The sequence below is a fragment of the Microcebus murinus genome, chromosome 15 (genome assembly GCF_040939455.1).
Source record: "Microcebus murinus isolate Inina chromosome 15, M.murinus_Inina_mat1.0, whole genome shotgun sequence".
NCBI lineage: Eukaryota > Metazoa > Chordata > Mammalia > Primates > Cheirogaleidae > Microcebus > Microcebus murinus.
This window is the reverse complement of record NC_134118.1, coordinates 5669049-5694197: the sequence shown is the minus strand read 5'-3', so window position 1 is coordinate 5694197 and position 25149 is coordinate 5669049. Positions and strand designations below refer to the sequence as shown.

Sequence of the window (25149 nt, the reverse complement as noted above, 5' to 3'; positions counted from 1 at the left end):
TGTGGAGGTTTCCAGAAGGAGAAACAATCCCCGACCCTAGTAGTCAAGCGTCAGGTGAGAGGGATCCAGGCTCTGATGGCACTGCCGTTCCTCACACATGTCCTCTGACAGGGGTGGTGGGTATTGGCAGGCACAGATAATGAGTCAGCTTCTGCTGTGGACACGTGTAGGGGAAAGGGAGGAAGGTAGCTTAGACCTTGGCTGGAAAAAAGTGTATTTGTACTTTGTTCTGTGGACAGTAGGAGACCCTGAACATTTGGAATGTCACTACTGGAAGCTAAATCCAACAGTAGGGAAGACTCTCACCAAGGCAAGGTAAGTGGAAGACCCTTAGCCTGCCTTTCCCTACAGTCGTGCTGGTGGCACATCCACCAGGAAGTGAGGATGGACAGGGATGGGGAAAGGGATGGCAATCATCCTGTTCTCCCTGCTGACCCTTCAGGGCCCATGGGAAATGCCCTGCGGGTCCATTCCCACTGGCCAAAGATGGATGGAGCTTCACTTCTCAAGTCCTGCCTTGAATGCCCCTGCCCATCCCTTCGCTCAGCATATTCTCTGGCCACAACCGTCAGTCCAATGGAACCTTTAATGAACTGGGATTGCACAAACACCAAACCCTTCAAGAGCTTCCTGAATGCAGGAGGGCAGGAATATTCATTTGTTTGCACTCTGCTGTATCTCAGGCACCTAGGAGAGTACCTGGCATATAGTAGGAGTGCAATAAATATTTGTGAAATGAAGCTTGATGCATGGAGGCAAATATCCACTGAGACTATTAACTATCTTAAATACCACCTCTAATAGTTTCCTTCTGTAGAGGAGAAACTGAGGCTCAGAGATGTCAAAGGATTCCTGTAGGGCCACAAAGTCAGCCAGGGAGTAATCACTTAGTTGTAAAACTTAACTATTATCCAGATCTCTTGATGCTGAGTATAAAGCTCTTTCTACTATCCTACATTACCTCTGTTTTTTACATTTTCAGTACCCTATAATTAAGAGCAATAAAATCAGAAAACAGCAGTTTATAGATCTCCAAAGAATTTTATTCTAAAGATGTTGAGACCCTCTATGACACAGAATATTAAGGTAATAAAAACAAATTAGAAGTAGGATGGGGGAAACGACCTGATTTCAGGTCAATGAAATGAAAGCAACACTCTCTGTGCTTTTACAACACTGCTGCTTAGAATTTCTAAGATTACCTCCATTACTCTGCTTTGAAATCGCTCAGTAAACTACATCAGACATTACTCCACTAACACTCTCACAATCTGGCCTTCCCCCGCTGGCTCCCTGGAGACTAACACAAAGCCAAGCTTCAAAAATTTTCCCTTGGCACTAAAAGTGTATATATTTTGAAAGGCAATAAATAGAGGTTTGTGTCATCTTTGGAGGGGCTTTTTGGAATATTCTGCAAAGATTTAAAAATCAAAAAGCTGCTTGGTAACCATCTGCAGGGTAAGAAACAAATAACAGATAAGCAATAACCAAGACAGTTTGAATGAAGACTGGAATAGGAAACCTCCTCATAATGACACTGTTGTTCAAAACCAAGTACATGTGATTACCAGCTCTGTGCCAGGCATTGTGCTAAATACTGGGGGACAGTGGTAAACGATCAAAAAGGTCCTTGTCCTCATGGTACTCACAGTCTTGGGAAGGGGAGGCTAGAATGATAGACATTAAATAAAGACATAATCACAATCAGTTGATTACAGTGATGATGCTTGCCATGAAGGAGAGAGGCAGGTGCTACAGGAGTGTCCCATAAGGTCATCGGATTTGCACAGGCAGCCCCAGCAAAAGGAAGGGAAAACTGAAAGGCCTGAGCAGCAGGAATGCCAAGTGCCAGGAGAAGGTGGGCCCGTATGGTAGAGAAGTGATCAGGACCAGAGCAGAGTAGGCACTGCCTCCAAGGACATAGTTGCTAAGGATTTGGGATTTTACCCTCAGAGCAATGAGAGTCTAAAGATTATACAGAGATGATCATGACAGAGTTGACTGTTAAATAATCATTCCTTAAAAAATAAATGTTCATGTTTTCAGAACACTACAGTTTGAAATAAAAAAACATAAATTAGGATATAAGGATTATTTGATAGTTCAATATTTAGGAGGGAAAGCAGAAAAGCATGTCCATGGGTCTAAAAAAAAAAAAGAGGTCCCCAAATAATTAATAACCCAAATGGTACTGATAAAACTACTAGGCATACCGCTTTGCAAAAATAAGAAATAAAAAATCAGGAACTTGATGTTTCTAAAGACTGCATTAAAATTCAAAGTTTGTTGAAAGAATCAACTAATGACTCAATTTCCAATTTGGTATATAAACTAGGTAATAGCAGTATTGATGCTTTCATTTAAAAACAAAATCATTCCTCCTTCTCAAACCTCCCTCAGTCTCTCCAGCCCACACTGGTCTTGCCACCTTCTAAATTCACAGACCCCATCTAACATCAAAGCACATACATGGTAGTGAATTAGACACAGCTTCACTGGCTCTCCTATGTAGTTAGCTCATTATTCAACTCTTGCATTTAACATACTTCCCATGTGTTTATGCCTAGACTACCCACTGGCACTGCGAACTCCTTCAGAAATTCCTACACACCTTGTACCATCTGGGGCACCCGGCAACCTGCCATGTGCACAGGAGCTGTAAGCATTACTCACCAATGGAGCAATCAGTAAAAGATGAAAAATGGAGTTTGGAAATAATTTGTGGATTTGGATTATAGAGATCTTTCTCAATTAACTTCATGTTAAAACAGAGCAAATCAAAGCCTATTACACTAGCAAGAAAAGACTAAGAAATGTCAGAAAGCACATTTTGAAATTCAACTGTTGTTCTTGAACATACTCTGCCTCAGGCCTCAGATGAGGGGGAATTTTTCCCCAGCTTTCTGTTTCAAGAATATTGTGCTTTCCCTGAAAAAAAATGAGCATGTTTTTATCTTGCAGACATTGTAGATAGCATTAATCAATTATGTTTCCTTCCTTCCTTTCACCTAGGCAGTTGAAAGCCAAATCTATGTTTCATTGTCACAACTGAAAGAAATGTATATTTCTTTATTTCAACTTTAACCCAGCTTTATTATTTTCCCATTCTTATTTTCCTTTTGCCCCTCAGTTTTTGTTTTATCCAGATATATCTATGTCTATAGATGTCACTCATAGCCTTTGTAGAACTGCATTGTAAATAAATCTGTAAATGAATTAAATAATTAAGCTAAAGAATGCTTTGGTCAAATTGCTCCACAATTTACTCTTATGTGAAACCTTTGGAGGTAGAGTTTTTGAAAGCAAGGCAGTTAATAATCCTCAGTTAAGCTGATTTTTCAATCAAATCTGCAAGGAATAGCTTCCTCTGCCCTCTACAAAACATCCAGAGAGTGACATGATCAGGTGGGCTTCCAGCATCTAACATTTCCGCTTCCCTTGGCCCTTCACAGCATCTATTGTATCCAATGCTCACTGGATCTTGTCAGTTCTACTTTCCCAGGTTTCCAGAACCTATTTCCTTCTTTGAATTTCTACTGCCACAGCTGTAATTCAAACATGTTTCTCTCCTAGGTACAATGCTCCTGGCCGATCTCACTGCCTCCCATCTCTGCTCCATCCAATCTATCTTTCGGTCCAGAAGTGGAGGTTTTGTGCCAAAATGCATTTACCCACCCACGCATTCGATAAATATCTACTGAATACCCACTAAAACTTAGGCATGTGTGAAGCCCTGGTGACAAAGAAATAAAGAAATCTGACCTCCTCCCTTAAATAGATTGTGAATTGTGCAAAGGCAAAGCAATAAGCAAACTATAGCACAGTTTGACAAACGGGCACATGGAAGGCCTACGATCCCATCGGGAAACACTGAACAGAGTGACCATGGCACATTCAAGAGCTCCTCAGGGCATGAAGTACCTACAGGCAAGAGTAGGAGAGAAGCTGAGAGAGGCAGCCAAAGGCCAGGGCAGGAAGGATCTGGGAGGCCACGTGGGTCTCGCCACAGGATTTCTGTTTAGAAACTTTCAGTGGTGCCCCACACCAAATCCTTAAGCATGGCCTCTGTGCCTACTGATCTAGCCCCCACGCTGGCTTTCTGATCTACACTCAGCTCTTAGTACTGTGCTACCCCCAACTACGCCTCATCCCCAAAGACTCTAAGTAACCCACCTCCTCAGCCTGACTCAAGTTGTTCCCTAGGTGGCTGTGCGCCCCAGGCCATTTCACCCATCTCTCTGCCTACTGAAAACCCTACTTACCATTTCCACAATATGTTTTAATATCACAACCACTAACAAAAATGAACTAAGTATGGTTCCTACCTTCAAGGAAGTTAGAGTCGTGTGGGAGAAAAGGGTAAACTTAATAACTATCATATAACTATAAAAGATACGGTGGTGTTATGTGACAGATATTTCTATAATTGCTTAATTGCAATAACAATATACAGTGGGAGTTGCTGGAATTATATACAGAATCAGGAAATGTTTCAAGAAACAAGTAACATTTAAACCAATCCTTACTGGTTAAGTAAGGTCCAACCAACCAACCACAACAGAAAATGAATACCAGCCAACTGTTACCCTTTCCATCTCTTATTGTACTTTGTTCACAGGAGAATCTCAAAAAATGGCTGCTAAATAAATAAACCATATATAAGAATAATGAATTCCAAAATAAAATATTAACCATGTGGAATAGCATCCTTAATGTTACTGCTTTTAATTCTTAAAAACATCTAGAGAGGATTTTATATTAGCCCCATGCCACAGAGAGAGATGTCCCCGAAGTCCCCTGTAACCTCAGATACAGACTCAAGGCTACAGTGATGAACAGTCTCTAAAGGCCACTCCTCCACTGATTAAAAGATGTCCAGTGAGCTCTGAATCTCCAATTCCTACAACAATTCAAGAACCATCACCATGACTTACTTGAGAATTAAATACTAAGAAGAACATGTTTCCTGGAGACAGGAATAATTGAATTTTCATGAAACGTAATGCGATGTTTGTTCATTCTATGTAAACACATACAGATTGCAAGTAAAGCTAGATTAATTCCTTCAAAGCACACTAGATTTCCACAAACATAATGAAGCTGTCTGAGGTAATAAAGCCTTAGAAGTCAACATTTGAAGACTTTTTCATTTATTTCCCTATACCTGAAGTGGCAAGATAAAAATAAGATGAAAACATAGGACTTTTATATGTAAATTAATCCAAAAGTAACTTTTCCAGGAAATATACAAACAGCTGAGAATGCAGGCAAACTATGTGTGCATGCACAGGAATGAGCAGTGGCCTAGAAGGCCTGTCAGAGTTTATAGTACCTCCAACCTTACCTAAAATACAATGTTACTGTCAATGGAGTAGAATTTTCCCCAAATCCCCCCTGAAAGGAAGTTGCAGCAAACAAAGCAGAATGAGGGGAGGACCTTGAATACCTTCCAGGAGAACCACTGAAGGCTTTTCAGAATAACACAGAAACAGGGAAGGGGGAACCGGGCAGCTGTATACAATGACTGCAGCCAGGGTGGATGGGAACAGGGAGATCCGGGAGGCAAGGGAACTAGTAAGAAAAGGACATTACAGAAGCCCTGTGTGTTCTCTTGTCACTCAACTTCCGCACATGCTCCTCCTTGTGCCTAGACTAAGAGGCAGCAAACTGTAGCCTGAAGACCAAGTCTAGCGCCCCCAACTCTCTGTTTTCATATGGCCTACAAGCTAAGAATGAATTTTACATTTTTAAATCACTGAAAAATATCAAAATAAGAAAACTACTTCATAACACATGAGAATTCTATGCCAGTTTCAGTATCCATAGATAGACAGTCATCAGAACCCTGCCACACTCACGTGCTCACCTACGGCTACGGCTGCTCTCGCACAGCAAAGGGACAGTGGAGCTGGAACAACAGAGTCCAGAGGGCTGGCCGGCCTCAGGTGCTTCCCTCCCCTGGCCCCTTACCAACCTCGCCCAGCGCTGGCCCACACACACTTCCCTCTCCACGCCCTGTCACCACTAACTCCACTCACGCCTCACGTCTCAGATTAGCAGGGCTTTCTGAAGACTTCCCCCAAGTCACACTAGATGCCACTTTCTACTGTTCCCAAAGTACAATGTACTGCCCTCCTCGCGGCAGGCATCACACCATTCTGCCACTGAACATTTACCTGTCCCCATTCCCCACCTGACTGTGAGCTCCAGGAAAGCAGATGCCATCTCTAGCCTTATAAGTTGACATTTGAACAACATGGGTTCGAACTGTGTCAGTCTACTTCTACATGAACTTTTTTCAACCTAACAAAGAAAAAAATACAGTATTCACAGGATGTGAAACCTGTGTATACAGAGGGCAAATTTTTCATACACACAGGTTCCACAGGGCTGACAAAAGGACTTGGGTATGTGCAGATTTTGGTATATTTGGGAGGCCTGGTACCAATCCCCACTTACACCAAGGGGCGGCAGTATTTCTGTTATTAGTCGGTATAGGTGAGTGTCCCTAATCCAAAAATATGAAATCTGAGATGCTCCAAAATCCAAAACATCTTGAGGGCCAATGTGACACTCAAAGGAAATGCTCATTGGAAAATTTCTGATTTTGGATGTTAGGGATGCCAAACTGATAATATAATACAAATATTCCAAAATCTGAACAAAAATACAAAATTGAACCACTTTTTTAACCAAGAACTTCAGATGAGGGATACTCAATCTGTAGTCCTAGGTATTCAGTAAACATTGAATAAATAAATGTATAAACAAATGAATAAAGACCTGAACCATGTGAGAACTCTCCCCTTATACCAATGAATTCGAGTGAATTCAATAGATAAAGGAAACAAGGAGAATGTCTATTTTTCTGAAATCTATTTCTTAGCTCTTCTCTCCTTTCTCCATGATGATTTTCTCCTATATTATCCTGATTTCATGACTTTTAACTACACTTATGAATCCAAAATCTCTTACAGAGCCCTCTTACATTCTCCAGTCTTTTACGTCCAACCATCTCCATATTACCACCTGGATGTCTTACAGATACTTCAGATATCAGAAGTCCAAAGCTCAGGTGCACCCTACATTGTCTTCTCTGTCTTCATCTTGTGAAAAGGCATCATGAGTCACTGAGGCTAAACTTAGCACCATCCTTGACCTCCCTATTGCTCACCTCTCACTCCCATTCAATTCACATATCAGATATGGCTGCTTCATCTAGGTATACTTAACAGGCATGATGTCTATAAAAATTAAAAATGTATACACTGTTTGACCTAGCAATTCTACTTCAAGAAATGAATCTCACAGATATACTCATGTATGAAATGTGACATATGTACAGTTATTCACTAAAACATTGTAGCAAAAGATTGGATACAACACAAAATGCCTATAAATTGGGTACTGGTTAAAGAGATTATGGTTCATATCCACAATGGGAAACCATGCAGCTATGAATAGAAATGAACATGTTCTCTAGCATTCAAACATCTCTAAAATATACTGTAAGTGAACAAAAAAGGATGTAAAATCATATTGTATGCCACTTTGGTTTTAAGAAGGAAGAAAAAAGAATATATATTTGTATTTTCATTAATTAAAAAAACCTTGAAGGATACAAAAATAAAAAGACAGGAAAGCAATGGAAGGAAGAGTGTACACACACATACACTATCCCCAAATAACTGTGCTACCCCAAAAATATATTTATACAATAAATGTGAAGGGGCTGCCTCCCTCCTTCTACTCTGTGCTTCCCTTTTCCTCCCCAGTAAGTTCCGGCTTTGGGTCAAAAATCACAGCTGTAAGTCCGTACTTCTTAGCTTTGCACACAAGCCCTTCATGCTCCAGGCTTCTCTCGATCTACCTTTCACCATCTCTGTCTCATTGCCCCCTACACTACCCCAATCACACTGAAATTCTCTGTCCTCAAACATTCCAGATCTTTTGGAACTCCGTATCTTTGAATGTGTTGTACCCTCTGCCTAGAAGTCCCTACCGGCCTCTTGTCCTGGCAAAGTTCTACACATTCTTCAAAATCAAGGTAAAATAACAGCTCTTCAAAGTAATCTTTCTGGGACAACCTCGCTAACTCCCACAGACCTGCTTGCCACCTAGCACAACAAGGTATCTGCTTATGGGTCTATCTGTGTGACTGATCGGCACACCATTAATCCCTCAAGGGCAAGAACTCTGCCTTATTCATCTTCACTTGCTAAGCATCTACCTTTCTAACAGATGCCACCCACCACCCCCACCCCTTCCTCAGTAAACACCTGATGAACATTTTGCCCTTCTACATAACGAGTGTTTTCACCTAACAGATTGCACTTCTCTGAATAAGGCCCTAAAACAACGCCTCCATGATGAGAAAGAGGTTATGCTAGTTATTATGGCTTGGGCAACTCAAGGTACAGAATGGGGCTGGGGAGCTGGTGGTGGAATTCACCTACAATTCTCTGGACGGTATACCACTGGCAGAGCACTGTCTAAAGGTTCTGTGTGTTGAGTATGCCTGGGAAAGCTGCAACCAGAATTAACTGATCCCTCAGCCCATGACCTCTTCCTCATGCCAAGAATGTGTCCCCCTTGCACACAAAGCCTAGTGATAACTCTAAAAAGGCACTGCAATTGGGGTATCCTCTCTCCCCATAGCTGTCGCTTCAGCTCCTGCTGTTACCATTTAGTGTCTAGACTGTTGACTTGTCTTTGAACTCCCTGCCTTTGAACTTGTATTTCTTCTACTAACTCTCTCCACATTGCCAGTTTCCCAAATATTCATCATATCACACCATTCTCCTACTTAAAATCATTCAATCTCTCACTACTACAAGAAGGATGAGATTTAAGGTCTTTCATTTTGCCTTCTAACCCCTTCTGGAACTGACCCTATCTAGGTTCCCACCTCCTTGACTTAATTCACTGGCTTCTGGTGTGTGCCGGCAATCCACATGAATCAGTCTCCCCAGATATACAGTGCCGCCTCTCACTCCCTGCATCTCTGTGCGCGAGCAAAAGAGTAGACCATAGCTGCTCATGACACAGGGATGAAAATGGATGACTGTGTGAGATGACGGACATATTAATTTGTTTCACTACAGTAATCATATTACTACATATATCTTATAACACCATGTTGTTTACCTTAAATATATACAACAAAATTTACTTTAAAAATCTCATTACTCTGCCCCTGTTGTATAACCTGCTCAACCTTTATTGCTCAGCCCAAGCACTACATCTGAGATGGAGCCTTGCACAGTCTGTCATGAACCATTCCACCCCCCTCAACTGTCACCATAGCTCCCTGGACACGGGGGCTTACCTGTCAGTCTCTACCGCTGGACCCTAAGTCCCTCGAAGGCAGAAACTACTTCTATCTGCAGCACCTACACATGGTTGCTGTCACATAGATATGTAGTAAAGGTTTGTCAAAGGAATGGAAGAAGAGATGGAAGGCTAGATCTAATAAATGGAATTGTCATATACACATAATAGATTTTCCTTCCTAACATTAAGGTTCATAAGCCTTCAAATTCCAAGGCTCCATAGACAGTCAAAAATGCTAAATAGATGTTCTAAATTACTTATGTTAATATCTGCTGTTCCCCTTGGTATTGAAGGCATACCTCTAGGTCAAATTTTAAAAGAATATTTTATTATAGTTTGTTGCTACTTCCCCAAAATACATTTCTATCACCCTCATAGTTTATTGTCAATCCTAGCAACCAATGGATGAGCATGTTCCTAAGTGTCCTTCTTAGGAAACGCTCAACAAAAGAAATCTTTGTGTAAAGAGATTCTGTGGTCAAATAAGCTTGAGAAGTGCTGCACACTCCATCTCTCACACAGAGCTAGTTCTTCCTAGCTCAAACATGCTCTCCAGTAAAGAAAACCATCAAACTTTTCAAGCCATCATTTTCCACACTTGGGTAACTAGCAAACCTTTTTTCTGAGAATCACCTAATATCATTCAACTCCTAAATTATGTCAATTAAAACTCACCACTTAAAAAGCTGGCATAAATCTTGCCTAATGACATTACCTCATTTTATCCCTGGACATTAACAACATGGCCATTTCATGAAGACACTGCTACCAGCCTAAAATACAGGAATGAACCTTGAAAAAAATGATACAAGAAAAATAACTTAGCAGATTGTGTTTATCCCCACAGTACCATAAATAATTCCTAAACTTCTAAATTGCCTTTTTGCAAGGGAGAAAATAAAATTGAACCATTGAGAGCACATCACTACCTGCCTGCAAAGCTGCAGTGATCTCATGAAGCAAGAGTTTCATAAATAGTTTAAATAAAATTCAATTATATGAGCATCCTCTTTTTTGTTGTTAAGGTTTGAGAATTTTTTTAAGGGGGAAAAAATCCCTCATTAACCAACCATATATACCCAAGTCCTGCTGCTATGTAATTTTTCATGCAATGCTATAAAACAAAACACAATCTCCTGTGGCTTTTATTAATAATAAGAATTTCTGGGTTGTTTAGGAGGCTGGAATCATAGGATTCGAGAGCTAAAAGGAAATCTGGAAATTATATAATGTGGGCCCCTTATTTTACAGATGAAGAAACTGAGACCCATGGGACTTGTCTAAGATTTCCTGCCCAGCTAGTGGCCAGGCCTGACTGGAGTTAGATCTCAGCTCCAACGCCCAAGGGCTCCCCACTGCACCATCCTTGTTAACTAGGAATTGTGCCGAAGGGCTGAGGGCAGAAAGAGCCATGAGCACACCTAAAAAATTAGTTGGTTTCCCCCAACATTTTGCTGTTTCTATGAACCTGGAGAAAGAATAATAAACATTAGATTGAGGAGTTGAGGGGTTCTACCCCTCAATATACTCATCCACTCATTTTATATATGTATATAGAGTGCCTACTATGTGCTAGGTATTGTTCTAGGAACTAGGAATATAACACTGACCAAAACAAAAAAATTCCCTGCCCTCATGATGTTTACATTCTAGTGATTCTAGAGTCTTCTACCTAAGACTGATTAAATTCCAATACCTGGCTCTAAAACTTTAAAAAGGTTATGCTGGGAACACTTACACACATGCACACATACAAGATCTTTCATAAGCCAGTGGCATTTCAAAAACCTCCCATGGGGAGGACTTTCCAGATAAATCTCACCCCAAATCCCTATCTTGTTTACAGAACCACCACAACACACTTCAATACAGAGAAACTATTTCAATTGCTTCTCTACAGAGGGAAGACAGTAGAAAAAGTCAAACTCTTCTCAAACATCTCTCTTGCTAAGCTAGAAAGGGAGGTAGAGAGGAAATACTTGAAAGAGATAAGTGAATTCATCTGAATTTTCTGTGAAATGATATTAAAAGAGAGTATCTTATGGATACTATGAGCCCTTGGTAAGCTCAGCTATAGCTGATCAACAAACCACTACAAAACCTCAGTGGCATGCAACAAAAACCACATGTCTGCAAGGCTAGGGCTCAGCTGGTCCAGACTGGCTGGTCTTCAGGCCCCAGGGTTGGTTTAGGCCCACTCTACATGCTTCTTACTCTTCTGGAACCAGCAATCCACACACAGCATGTTCACTTCATAATGACAGTAGCAAACGGGCAAAATCAACTGCCAAGTACATTTCAAGCCTCTTTTCCTATCACATCTGTTAATATCCCTTTAACCAAACCAGTCACAGGGCCAAGCCCCAAATCAAGTAGTATATTCCTCCCACAGTAGAAAATAATTCAAAGTCACTGGACAAAGTGTATGGATACAAGGAGGGATAAAGAACTGGGAATAATAATGGAGTCTGATGAAAGAAGTGACTGCTTGCAACAGTCCAAACTTGCCAAATTTCCATTTCTTTCCAATCCACATCTCTTATTTGGGCACTCCCAAACTACCCCACCAGCTTCTAAGTGTCAAAACTTAATGAATGGGTTGTGTTATTGAGGTTACTGTTTTAAGAATGGGAGAAAGACAACAGGAAAAAGAACAGTTGAAAATGCAAAATTAAGTCCACAATGATGGTGAAGGACTAGGAAATTAAATGACAGTTGCTACATATAGTTGCCAAATACACAAGACCTCAGACATTGAGATGAACATACAGGACAGAATTTCTGCTTTCTACAAGCTTCTTATGTATAGAAATTATGCCACAGACAGTATACAACACATATCACAACAGCTGTAAAAACATCAGAAATGTAGACACATACCACAACTTGAATCAAGTTGCCAAAGCCTTTACTTTTATTACAGTCATTGTAATATTGGAGGGGTGGCATGCATTAGAAGCAAGATTAGGGAGAACTAAAAAATATACCAGGAAATAAATCCAATTCTGTGTAAATGACATATCTGGGGTCCCCAGGCAAGCTCTGAGCTACAATTCCTAGTCAAACAAGCACATCTGAAAGTACTCCTTTCCAGTCAAGAGAAACTGTCATAGAGGGTGGGACTAAATCTGACAGAACACTAGGGAAGAGAGGGTAGATGTTTCAAAGTCATTAAATATTTAGAATCTCAATGCTGAAAATATGAATGATATAGCAATAACATCAGAGACTTAAGCTACCAGAATCAAGCATGACAAGCAAAAGGGTTATCATCATGGAACTTGTCAACTTACACCCACTCACTTTCCCTGACGAAGTGACTTTTCTGGAGAATGATATTATATAAAGAAACCTAAAGCTATTCAAGAAATATATATGTTTTCCATTTATGAAAGAGCAACTTAAAAAAAGGAAAGAAATGCCACAAACTTGGAAAATATAATTGTTAATACAAAGAAACAACAAATGATTAGTATCCAATATATATGTAGAATTCCTACCAATTGGTTAAAAAGAAAACCAGAAAAAAGAGCCCCACCTGAAAAATGAACAAAAATAAAAACTACAAATGTCAAATATATAAAAATGTGTTCAACCTTAATCATAATCAGGTGAATGCAAATGAAAACCACAGTGAGATACTATTTTAAACTCACCAGATTGCCAAAATAAGTTGAACAATGTCAAATGTTAAAGAGGACATAGAACTTTCATACAAGAACTTTCATACAAAGGCTCGGGCAATGTAAACTGGGCCAACCATTTTGGGAAATACTTTGGTGACACTCAATAAAGCTGAAGATGCTTGTAAGTACTGACTTAGCAATCCTACTGCTAGATAAAATATACCTTAGAGAAACTCTTACATCTATACATTCAGATGTATTACAAGAGAATGTTCAGCAGTAGCATTTGTAATAGCACAAAAACTGGAAACAATCAAATATTTATTAAAGAATGAATGAGTGAATTATGACATATTCATCCAATACAATTTAAGCAGTGAAAAACAAGTGAACTAAAACTCTGAAAATGATAACATAGATGAACTTCACAATGATGAATGAAAAACTAAAGTCACAAAAGGATCTATAGTGTGACTCCACTTACTAAAATATAAAAGCAGGTGAAAGTTAACTTGTTAGACAATATCCATAGTAAAACTATAATGAACATCAAGGTAGTAATATAAAATTCACAACAGTGATTGGGCAAGAGAAGTAGGGAGGGAAAGAGCGAAGATACTGACAGGAAGGGATATATAGGAGACTTTAACAAAGATGAGAGTAAGGTTATAATTTGGGGTGGGAGAATAAAAAGAAAACATGCAGAATATATCCTAGCATCCTTTCAAGTGCCATTAGAAAACAGACTGAGCCAATAACTTGTGGAAATGTATTCAACTAACCTAGTAACCAGAAAAAGTAAATTAAAATAACACTAGTGCCAGCTGGGTGTGGAGGCCTTTGCCTATAGTCCCAGCTACTTGGGAGGGTGAGGCAGGAGTATCACTTGAGCCCAGGAATTTAGTTTAGCTTAGAAAACACAGCAAGACCCCAACTCTAAAAAAGAAAGCAGCACAAAATTTTTTCCCTCTTAAATGTAAAGAGTAAAGAGATTGATAGCATTTAATGTTAGTGAGTATACTTTCAAATACTATAGGTACTTTTTTCCAATGTGCCTATGGCAATCTGCATCATAAACCTTGGGAGGAAAAAGTAATTCCACTTTTATAAATTTATCCCAGGGAAATACTAAGGCAAGTGTACAAGGACACATGTATAGAGACTTTGTTGTCAAATGCCCATCAATATGGGGTAAACAAAAAGATCCAACCACAATGGCTATGCAGCCATTAAAAATGATGATGTGGGTGGATATTTGGTAATATGACAAGACATTCAGGTCATATTTGTTGTGAGAAAAAAACACAATACAAAAAATATTCAAAGTGTGATTCTATTTTTATCAAATATATATGATTTCAACATATAGGTATATCTGATAATTATATATATGCATAAATATTTTTAACATTTTATATAGGTGACCATAGAATTGTGAAGGAGAGTTAAAACTTAGAAAAGTAACCCACATTGGGTGAAGTTCCTAGATTTTTTCCTCACCTATCAAAGGTGGGTGCTAGTTACAGAGCAAACTCAAAGAGAAACCTGCCCTTCTGTACACAGGTAAGGTGATTCTATGAGATGGAGAGTCTGAGGGTAAAATCCTGGGGTGGAAAGAGACCAGAACGAATGACTTAATTCTACGTGTAAACCTGCACAAGTATCAGCCTAACCCCTGAGTGACACATGGACAGCACAGACTTAAACCAGCATAGCAAAAGTTCAGAGAACTAAACTGCTATCCGAACCAGCCACAAAAGTTTTGGACTAACACCTGAGGTAAACAGGACAGACACAAATAAGCATACCCAGAGTGTATACAACTCACCATTCACAATGTCCAACATATAACTCAAAATTACTTGACAAAGAACCAGGAAAATGTAACCAATTCTCAAGAGAATTCAATTTTGAAATGATCCAGACACTGGACCTATCAGACAGATACAAGTCCAGCATTCCTAATCCAAAAACCTAAAATCCAAAATACTCCAAAATCTGGAATTTTCTAAGCAATGACGTGATGTTCAAAAAAATGCACATTGGAGCATTTTGTATTTCAGATTTTCAGATTAGAGCTACTCAACCAGTAAGTATAATGCAAATATTAAAAAAAAAAAAAAATCCAAAATCTGAAACACTTCTGGTTCCATGCATTTCAGATAAAGGATACTCAACTTGTACTTTAAAGAAATTATTATAACTTTTCTCTATGAAGTAAAGAAAAACATACTTGATAGGAATGAAAATGTAGAGATTCTTAGCAGAAAAACAGGAACTATGAAACAACCAAATGCAAATTTTAAAACAAAAAAAAAAGCTTTGGGAAAAAAATATATTTGATGATCAAGGAAGCAGAATGGAGATGACAAACAGCAAGAGTCAATGAACATGAAGAGGGAGGAATAGAAATTATCCAATGTGAAAAACAGAGAGAAAAAGAAGGAAAAAGTGACCAGGGTTTCAGTCTCCTGGGACAAAAATCAAAAGATGTATCATGAGTGTTAGAGAAACATAAAGAAAACTGTACTGAGACATATCAAAATCACCTTGCTGGAAACCAAAGATGGGAGAAAAAAAACTTTGAAAGTAGCTAAAGACAGCACAGTAAAAATAAATAAGTTTTTTTAAAAAAGAAAAATATAGTATATACAGGAGAACAATGATTGGAATGATTATGAATTTCTCTTTAGAAACCATACAGGCAGAAGACAATGGAACAATATCTTTAAATCACTGAGAAAAAAAAAGATCCATCAATCCAGAATTCTATATTTGATAAAAAATGTATTTTATGATAAAAGGAAATAAAGACATACTCATATAGAAGAACTCTAAGAAATTCAACACCAGCAGACATGATCTATAAGAAATGCTAAGGGAAGTTTTTCATACTGAAAGGAAAAGAAATATCAGAAGGAAACATGGATTTCAGGAATGAAGAAAAAGCAAGAGAAACAGTAAATAGCTAAGTAAATAAAAAAGGAATACTATTTTCTTCTTAAATTTTTAAAAGGCATATGACTGTTTAAAGGGAAAAGTGTAACATGGAATGGTGAGGTTTTCAATGTATGTAGATGTAATATATGTAGCAATATAAAAGTAACTGGGAGGGGAGATAATGCTGAGATGGATTATTTAATATAAATAAAATAGACTTAAAAAAAAATTACGAGAGATAAGTTACCATCCAAATTACCAGATGGATATTTTAAAATGATAAAAGGGGCAACTCCTTCAGAAAACATAACAGCTATATAAATGTATATGCCTAATAATATGGCTTCAAAAAAACAAAGAAAATTTGACAGACTAAAAGGGAAAAACAGACATGTCCATAATAACACTTTTTTCCAAGCGACTGATATAGTACTAAGACCTAAAAAAAAATATCAATAAACATAGAAAGAAGAGGTGAACAACACTATGCAACTACCTTGATATCACTGAGGTAGATATATCAAGGTATCTGACAAATTCCAATAGAGCATTCCATTCATAGGCTTTTTTCTCAAAAGAAATGGAAACATATGTCCACATAAAAACTTTTACACAAATATGCATAACAGTTTTATATTCAATAGCCAAAAACTGGAAACAACCCAAATGTCCATCAACAAATGAATGGATAAATAAGTTGGAGTATGTTTATATAATGGAACGCCAGGCAAAATAAAAAGGAACAAACTGATACAAACAACATCGATTGATACACACAACATAGATAAATCTCAAAATCACTATATGCTGATTGAAAGAAGCCAGATATACTGAATAAATACTGTATGATTCCACTTATATGAAATACTAGAAAATCCACACTAATCTATAAAGACAGCAGGTAGCTCATGGCTGCCTGAAGACAAGGATGGAGGAATAGACTACAAAAAAGGACACAGGAAAACATTAGTTGGCGATGAAAATGCTTATTTAATGACAGTGATGTTTTCACTGATGCATATTTATGTCAAAAAATGATCAAATGGTACACTTTAAATATGTTCAGTATATTATACTTTAATTATGCCCCATTAAAATTGAGGAATATATTCTATCTATCCTCAAGACAGAGTTTTCGAAGTATGGTCAGAGTGTGGGTCATTCACAAGAATTTTCTAGGGTATTAGTTTAAAACACACATTATGGTCTCCATCCCAGACCTGCAGACTGTGCTGTTCTCATGAGCAGACATTTTAAATATACTCTCCAAGTGATTGCTAGTCACATATCTGAGAATCACTGTTTAAGGCCCAGTTCAAAGGCTACCTCCTCTGTGAATCCTCCAGTGATCCAAATGATGGGCATAGTTCCCTCTGCTCATCTCACAAAGCTCACACTCACAAATGGCATTTATATTAATACATAAGACCATGCTATAATGATATAATCTTATTTTCCCTACTACACAAAACGAACTACTGTAAGTTTTCACAGGGAGAAGTCATACTTTAATCCACTTTTGTAGCTTCCTCACAGGGAGGAGTTTTCACAGGGAGAAGTCATACTTTAATCCACTTTTGTAGCTTCCTCTTTGTCAAGCACAGTGCCTTGCACACAAAAGACACTAACTATATAAATAGCATGTCTACTTGTATATAACACCATGCCTATCATAGCCTTGGTCCACGCTATCTACAAGTTCAGCAACCTAGATCAATCACACTTAACCATGTAAGTGTGTGTAGAGACTACAGCAACCGACTACCAAAGAGAAGAATAAACTAGAAATAGATTCTCATTCATACAGGAAAAGAAGCATTAGGTATATCAACTGGGCACCCAAGCAAAGATAAAGTACATACCTCCTTGCAAATATTAATAGGAACTTAAGTTATTCTGGATTCACATTTCAAACAACCTATATCATCAATATGCCATCCTGAATATAACGAGACATGGCCCTGGCACAATCTTCTCTAATCCTTACCCTCCCCACACACTCTTGTCCATTCTACCTGTTATGAAGACGTACTACATGGTACTGTAATCAATTGTTTTTATATCACTGTGTACTGTGATATTCTCAAAATCAGTGATAATGATTATTCACTTTTCTATAGCCTTAGAAGGACTTCAGGAAATATTTAATAAACAAACAACAATTGTTTAAAACCAGAAACTATTCATTTACCCATTTACAAGGTTTTCCCAAAGGAGTCAATTTTTAAATTTTAATGATACAGTAAGGAAGGAGCTTTTGTTTTTAAAAAGTTATTTTCTACTATAGAGCTTCTTCTCCCCCTTGGCTGATGTACAAACGTCACAGGGGGCTCAATAAATGGATCACAGCCCATAGCTGCCCCCGGTGATGGTTTTAGATGTTTGTGCTCCATGTACCATATGAAAAGGCACAAGCAGTCTGAGTCACCGGTGAGAAGTAAGTGTGTAGTATTTGGGGACATGATTCAGCACTGTCCTCAAAACACTTTCCTGAGGAAAAAACAATCAAATCATCACAAAAACTGTCACTACTCACATTGTAATTACTAAATCTAAGGAGTCTGGAAGCAATGGTGAAGGCACTAAAATCTAAAGAAGAAGAAATAAAGTAAAATTCTATAAGCCATTTAAAAGAGCCATATTCTATGCCCACAAACATATACCACGGTCACTTAAATGTACAATAAAATGTTTTCAATGGCTGTGCAAATTAGCAACCTAATTTCATGCTTTAATTAAATGCACTCTATCATAGGAGATAACATAGGTGGTGGTACAGCCCTTCCTTAGATGTAACTACAGAACAAATAAAATTTTGATTGCTGTTTGTTTCATTTTGTTGCAGTTCTTCATTCTATATTATGCAGAATGAATTATTTGAAATGAATTTTTAGCCACTTCAAAATCATGCAATTTACTATTTGGGTAGCACAGCATATCAGTTAACTGTTTCAGAAAGACCTGGGCAACTCTCACTAGCACTATCTAGCTATTTGCTCTGGATCACCTTTGTAAAATGGAAGTAACAATAGCAGCTGCCTTACAGCCTTCTTATCAAGGTAAAATGAAAGAAAGCGTATAAAGCTTGCTTTACGAGACGCTGGCACACACTAGGGGCTCAACTGCTGTCTGCAACTATCATTGCTCCATCAGCTTCTTCAGTTTCTGGGTATGTCAATGCTTACCTGATTCTCTGTAGAAGGCTTAAAGGAGGAGAATCTACAACCATCAATTATATTCGAGTAAGGAAAGAGATGAAGAGGGAAGAAAAGGTGAAGGGAGGGTGGGGGGAAATGTAGGAGAAAAGAGGGATAATGGCAAAACTGAACTAGAGGGATGAAGTATACAGAGCCAATCTTTCTCTATGCCACAGGAACTCAGAAACAGAAAATTAGCTATACCGGCAAATAATATCTGTGGTTAGTGACCTCCAGGCACACCGTTTAAAATTTTTAACTACAGACAACAGAACACATTTGAGTCTGAGAACACAGAGCAGAACTTTGTCATAATAACATCAAGTTCAAATAGCAGACTCTACATAGAATTTCTTTTATAATATTACCTCTTCTTCCATTTCTTTAGATTCCCTGTCTTATAAGGTATTTAATTTAAATTTTGCATGTACAACTTCCCAAAAACTCGAAGCACATCCTACCATTGCTGTGAATCTCTCAAACATATTTGAATCTCAGGTGTCTTTTTTTTTCACTTTTTTTTTTCACTTTGCCATTCCATTCAAGAATACCTAACATAGCTAATCTAATTATAGAACAGCAGTCTCATTAATGTTCAATAATGACTGGGAAATCTGTTTCAGATAACTATATCCAGCCAATTACTGTACAAATAAACCTCATAAAAACCCATCAAGGATATTGGAAATCATACAAGGAAGCACGATTCCAAGTGACAAATGATAGGTAAGCTGATCATCCCCTGATTTGCTTTCTTAGCTCTGGCCCCCTGGCACCAGGCACTCTTGGGAGGAAGTCTGGGATTCATTCAAAACTTTTGCTAATAAACAAAATAAAACTAACAAAATAGCTCCTACTCAAGGAGAGATTAAATCTTCCATATTTGCTCCCATGATACTGTGTTTTCTGCTGAGAAGCATATACATCTATTTGGCTGATTTTCCTTTTCTTCCTGTTTCTTACTACTTTTGCTTTTCCCTCTAAAATCAATCACTCAATCTAGAATCACAGATTCAGAGATGACTACAGATTAAAGAAGCAACTAATTTCACTTGGTAAGAGATCGTTTCTATGACAGGCAGGATAGCCTCTGTTTAAACATTTCCCATGGTTCTAGCTACTAGAAAAATGTTAAATGCAATATCAGCAATTAATTTTTATTGAGTGTTTCCTGTGGGCCAGACCCTTTGCTAAGCACTTTATATGTGTCACCTCAATTAATCCTCATAAAGGAACTTTGAGAATGTTATGGTTGCACCCATCTTAACCATGAGAAAGCCAAGGCTCGTGGGGGTTTAACATCTTGTCTGAAAACACACAACTGTTAATTGAGAGTTGTGACAAAAACTCCTGGGTTTCCAGACACCCAGGCTCAGATTTCACAACTCATACGTCAGGCCCTGATTTCAACCTCTGCTCTCCCTTTCTCCTGAGAGAGCCCTTCAAATATTTGAAAACTGTCCATGAAGCATCTGGCAACTTGCTGGGTCTTACCCCATGCCTTCCTCAGGAGAATGGAGAGGAATCTAGGATCCTGTTGGGTCCAGGCCCCTGCATATGGAAGGCACTTAAGAGTAAGAAGCAAAGGTCAGACCTCCAGTTTCCCAGCCCAGGTAACACAAGCTGCTGCACTTCATGCATCCTGCGTCTCCACTCTCATTACATCCTCATTCTCCAACCCCGTGACCAGATATCACAACCTTACCATTGGAATATCCATGTTTCTTAGTCACCAAGAAGGACCTCTCTTCTCCATTCTGCGGCAGGGGGCCCCGTGACAAACCCTGAGTCAGAGCTGCTCGCTAAGGCCACATAGCTAATGTCCTTCTCCAGGAACAAGATGGGGTGTTCTCTAGAACAATCCACATCATTTCCTCTCCATTTAGTGCTTGCTGCTTATGCAGTGAGCTCAAACATCCAATCCCTATCAATTTTCCCTGGAGGATTTATCCTTCAAAAACAAATTTTTTTAATTAATTAAATTAAGATAGTGGTTTTTTTAATTAATTAAATTCAGATAGTGAGTTAAAAAAAAAAACTCACGGCTGTAAAACTAAGTTTAGAAGCAATTATTTTTATTAAGCAATGGTCCTACAGAAAAGAGCCAGAAAGACCTTTCTCAAGTACCTACAGATGTGGGTAGAATCTAGTCCTCACCCTCATCTGCCAGCCTCCCTCAGTCAGGTGGCATGGCCTATACCAAGGGAGGTGATCGACTAAGCGTTACGGGCCTAAGTGTATTACATGTATAGTATATTTGTGAAATACCTGCTAAATTTGGGGCAGTATACTACATGCAATAAGAACAAAAAATGATTGTGCATTGGCTTTATTCTTAAATAGTTTTGTAAACAAATTACAGTTATGACATGCACCAGAGGCCTTTGGGGTATTACAAAGCAACAAATAACAAATACAACTTCATAAAGTACAAATCCAGCACCAAAGTGCTGACAAGGAAGATGTCTAAAGAAATTTGAGGAATAACTTCTTTCAGAGTTCAATGTCAGAGATAAATCTAGAGGGGACTCTGAGAAGGGAAAGATGGCAATGCCGCCCCTATAGAAGTATGTAAATACCTGTAAAACTGCAATTGAGGCTACATGAAAAGAGAGTGCTCTTTAGAGAGCCTGCCAATCAAATATGAGATTCTCGTCTACCTGAATTGACCAGTTGTTGTTCCATCACCCCACAGCCAAGAACTTCTAGCCATTCTCCATGGAAGTTGATCTCCATCTCAAAGGAAGGATGAGTAAAAGGAAAGTAGCAGTCTACCCATCTTATCTCCAGCCCTGCAGAGTTGCCAAAGAAAAAAACAAACAGTGTTAAAAGGCAGTCTACCCTTTCTTGTGATCAAATTTGCCCTTCCACTAATGATACCAATTACTACATTCTGAGTAAAATAAATAGCAAACAAACTAATTTGCAACACATTAAGGTGAGGTGATAAATCTTAAAACTTGTGAAAAACTGGGCATGTCTTTTCCAATATGAAAAACACTTTGTGCAATTCCAGGACCTTCTAAAATCAAATCAATCATCTGTCAAATTCCTGCAGCCACTTGGCAGAGGGAAAAATTAGAGCAAGATCATGAGAAAGCAGGTAATTCTGTTAGTTTCTATAAGTGAAAATGACATCATTTCAGAGTTAAACTGTATTTTTACTATATTGCCCTCCAAACTTACATATCAATAATATGACCAATTAAGGATAAACTGATCAACTTTTACTTCCATAAGTACACATTTTAATTTCTAAAAATTAAGCTATAAAAGCTAATAAAAAGTTAAACAAAATAAAGTCTATCAAATTTAAATAAAGCATTTAAAGAGTCAAACATTTTTCCTAAAGATAAATGGTATACTTCCTTCTAAATAAACATGTACAAAAAGTACATGCTAAATGCCAGAAGAAACTTCTCAGTAAGTAATCGTAAAATAGAACTTTTGAACAAAGACATTATTATTTAACAAAGGAAAAGACTAAAAAATTCAAAACAATTAAAGCCTACAAAGAGCTGAAGTCACTAAAAGCAGAGGGTCAGGTAGAAGCTTGACGCCTACAGTGAGGAACACAGAAAAAAGTGGGCATTTAGCAAAACAGCCATTTCCCCTTCCTGTGTTCTTTTCCCTTCATGTGATGATCTTTCTCATCTTCTTTCAGGTAACACTTTGCTAAAGATTTCAATTCTCCATGGTAACATGACCCCCTGTGAATTTAAAATACTGTATTTTCTCACCCAAGACTACCTGCATTTTAAATCTGTGGAAATCAGAATGTGAAATGAATAAAAATAATAGCAAAGATTGCTTCCATCTTACTATGCCTCTACCATCCCATTTTACAGATAGGGAAAAAACTATCAGATGGTACAAGTGTCTTGCCCAAAGTCACACAACTAGAAGATAACTGGGTCAAACCAAGGTCTGCCGAACTCCAAAACCCCCATTCATGACAATTAAAACATAACTGCCTGCCCACCACGAAAGATATTTCAAGAATCAAAATTCAGATGGGGTCTTTTTTATGCCCCAAATTCCATAGGAGGTAGATTTTTTTTTTCTTTCATTGTTCTTTTTAGTTGCATTTATTTTCCTTGTTACCTGCTATCTATGGCAAGTGTCAACTGATTTCTGTTTACCACAATAATACAGTATTTTCCCCTTTCATTATCTCTGTGGCATAACAAACATTAAATTGCACATATATAACACGTATAATTTGATAAATTTTGACATATGTATATACCCACAAAACTGTCACCATAATCAAGACAGTAAACTCATCCATCACCTCCAAAGTTTCCTTGAGTCCCTTGGTAAATCCTACCCACCTGCCCACTACCCTTACCTCTTCTCCTGGTTCCCATATCCCCAGGAAACCACTGATTTCTTCTGTTACTACAGATGAGTTTGCATGTTCCAGAATTTCATAAAAATGAAATCACACAATGTACACTTTTTTGGTCTGGCTTCTTTCACTCAGTATAACCATTCTATACGATTTACACATTAGTTGGATATATCAATAATTCATTCCTTTTTATTACTGAGTAGATCTCATGAACACTTTTTCTAACTGGAAAAAAAGCTGGCCCTGTTGTGGGCCACTGGGGAAACATATCCATAACCCCTGAGTAGTCCAGACTTTTCTATATGGAGATCATATGTGCAAAGCAGTTGCTCATTTACAACTGTATTCTGAAAAGGTATTCGCACACTTGTGTGCTTGCCCATCTTTTGGGACCAATATTTTCCTTTCAATATTTTTAGAAAAAGCACCAGAGACAATCAGGCTAACAAAGAGAAATGTGTGATGCCATGGGACATATAATTGAGAGCACAAGGATCGGCAGACAAGACAATTTTTATCATTGTTTTTTATGACTCCTGGTAGATAAACAAAAATCATTTTATAAAAACAGTTTAGAAGAACAAATTCTGTATACATGGCTTTTAAGATCTGGCTTGAATTTTTTATCAAAAGCAGGAAGAGTACTCAGGGTTAACATCATGATTTTACCATCATATAATTAAACATTACCTAAGTGCTTAGAACATAGTGTAATCATAAATGTTGACTAAAGTTATTCCATGATCAATGATTATTAAGCCCTAACTAAATGCCTACAGCATATGGTCTCGTGGGAAGCCAGGCCTTCACAGAGACAGGGCCCTGTTTACACACATCCATCTGAGCTGCTGGTGTCAACAGTGCCAGCACAACACAAAAATGGAACTGAAAAGTGATGTGATGGTCCATACCCTTCTCCAGGAATCTTCTTTTACTGAAGGGCTTTGTTTTATCACTTTTGTAATTAGATTTAAGTCTGTTACTCATGTTGAATTAATTTTTGTGGGTGGTGAGAGATATGGATACTGTTTCAATCTTCTACATATTGCTATCTAATTTTCCCAGGACCATTTATTGAATATACATTCTTTTCCCCAGCGTATATTGCTGTCTACTGTGCCAAAGATCAGATGGCAACATGTGTATGGTTTTATATCTGGGTTCTCTGTTCTGTTCCATTGGTCTATGTCTCTATTTTTGTGCCAATACCATGCTGTTTTGGTTACTATAGCCTTGTAGTATAATTTAAAGTCTGCTAAAGTGATGCCTCCAGATTTATTCCTTTTGCTTAAAGTTGCTTTGGCCATTTGGGCTCTTTTCTCGCAACAAAGCATACAATTATTTTTTCTAGATCTGGGAAAAATGACATTGGTATTTTGACAGAGATTGCACTGAATCTGTAAATCATTTTGGGTAGTATGGACATTTTAACAATGTTGACTCTGCCAATCCATGAGCATGATAGGTTTTTCCATTCATTTACATCATCTGCAATTTCTTTCTTCAGTGATTTGTGGCTCTCTTCGTAGAAAGATCTTTTACCTCCTTGATTAAATATCTAGGTATCTAGGTATTTTCCTAGGTACCTAGGTATCCTAGGTATTTAATTTCCTTTTTGCTATTGCAACCTACTACAGGGAACCAGGGGCACAAGAAAGGCAGCACTGCATCTCACCTGCTCTGTGTACCAATCTCCCAA

General features: G+C 38.1%; 1 protein-coding gene across 9 annotated transcripts in view; it reads right to left on the bottom strand.

The window, feature by feature from the left end:
• The window catches only part of FARS2 (phenylalanyl-tRNA synthetase 2, mitochondrial), a 520217-nt gene that overhangs the window by 306038 nt on the left and 189030 nt on the right, over positions 1-25149 (bottom strand). For 7 of the 9 annotated variants that reach the window (XM_076010445.1, XM_076010448.1, XM_076010449.1 and 4 more), the window contains one exon: positions 21757-21888. The exons of the other annotated variants lie outside the window; for them this stretch is intronic. In XM_076010445.1, coding sequence (XP_075866560.1) covers positions 21757-21888 — 132 coding nt within the window. The remainder of the gene's footprint in view (positions 1-21756; positions 21889-25149) is intronic. 9 annotated transcript variants of the gene reach the window in all.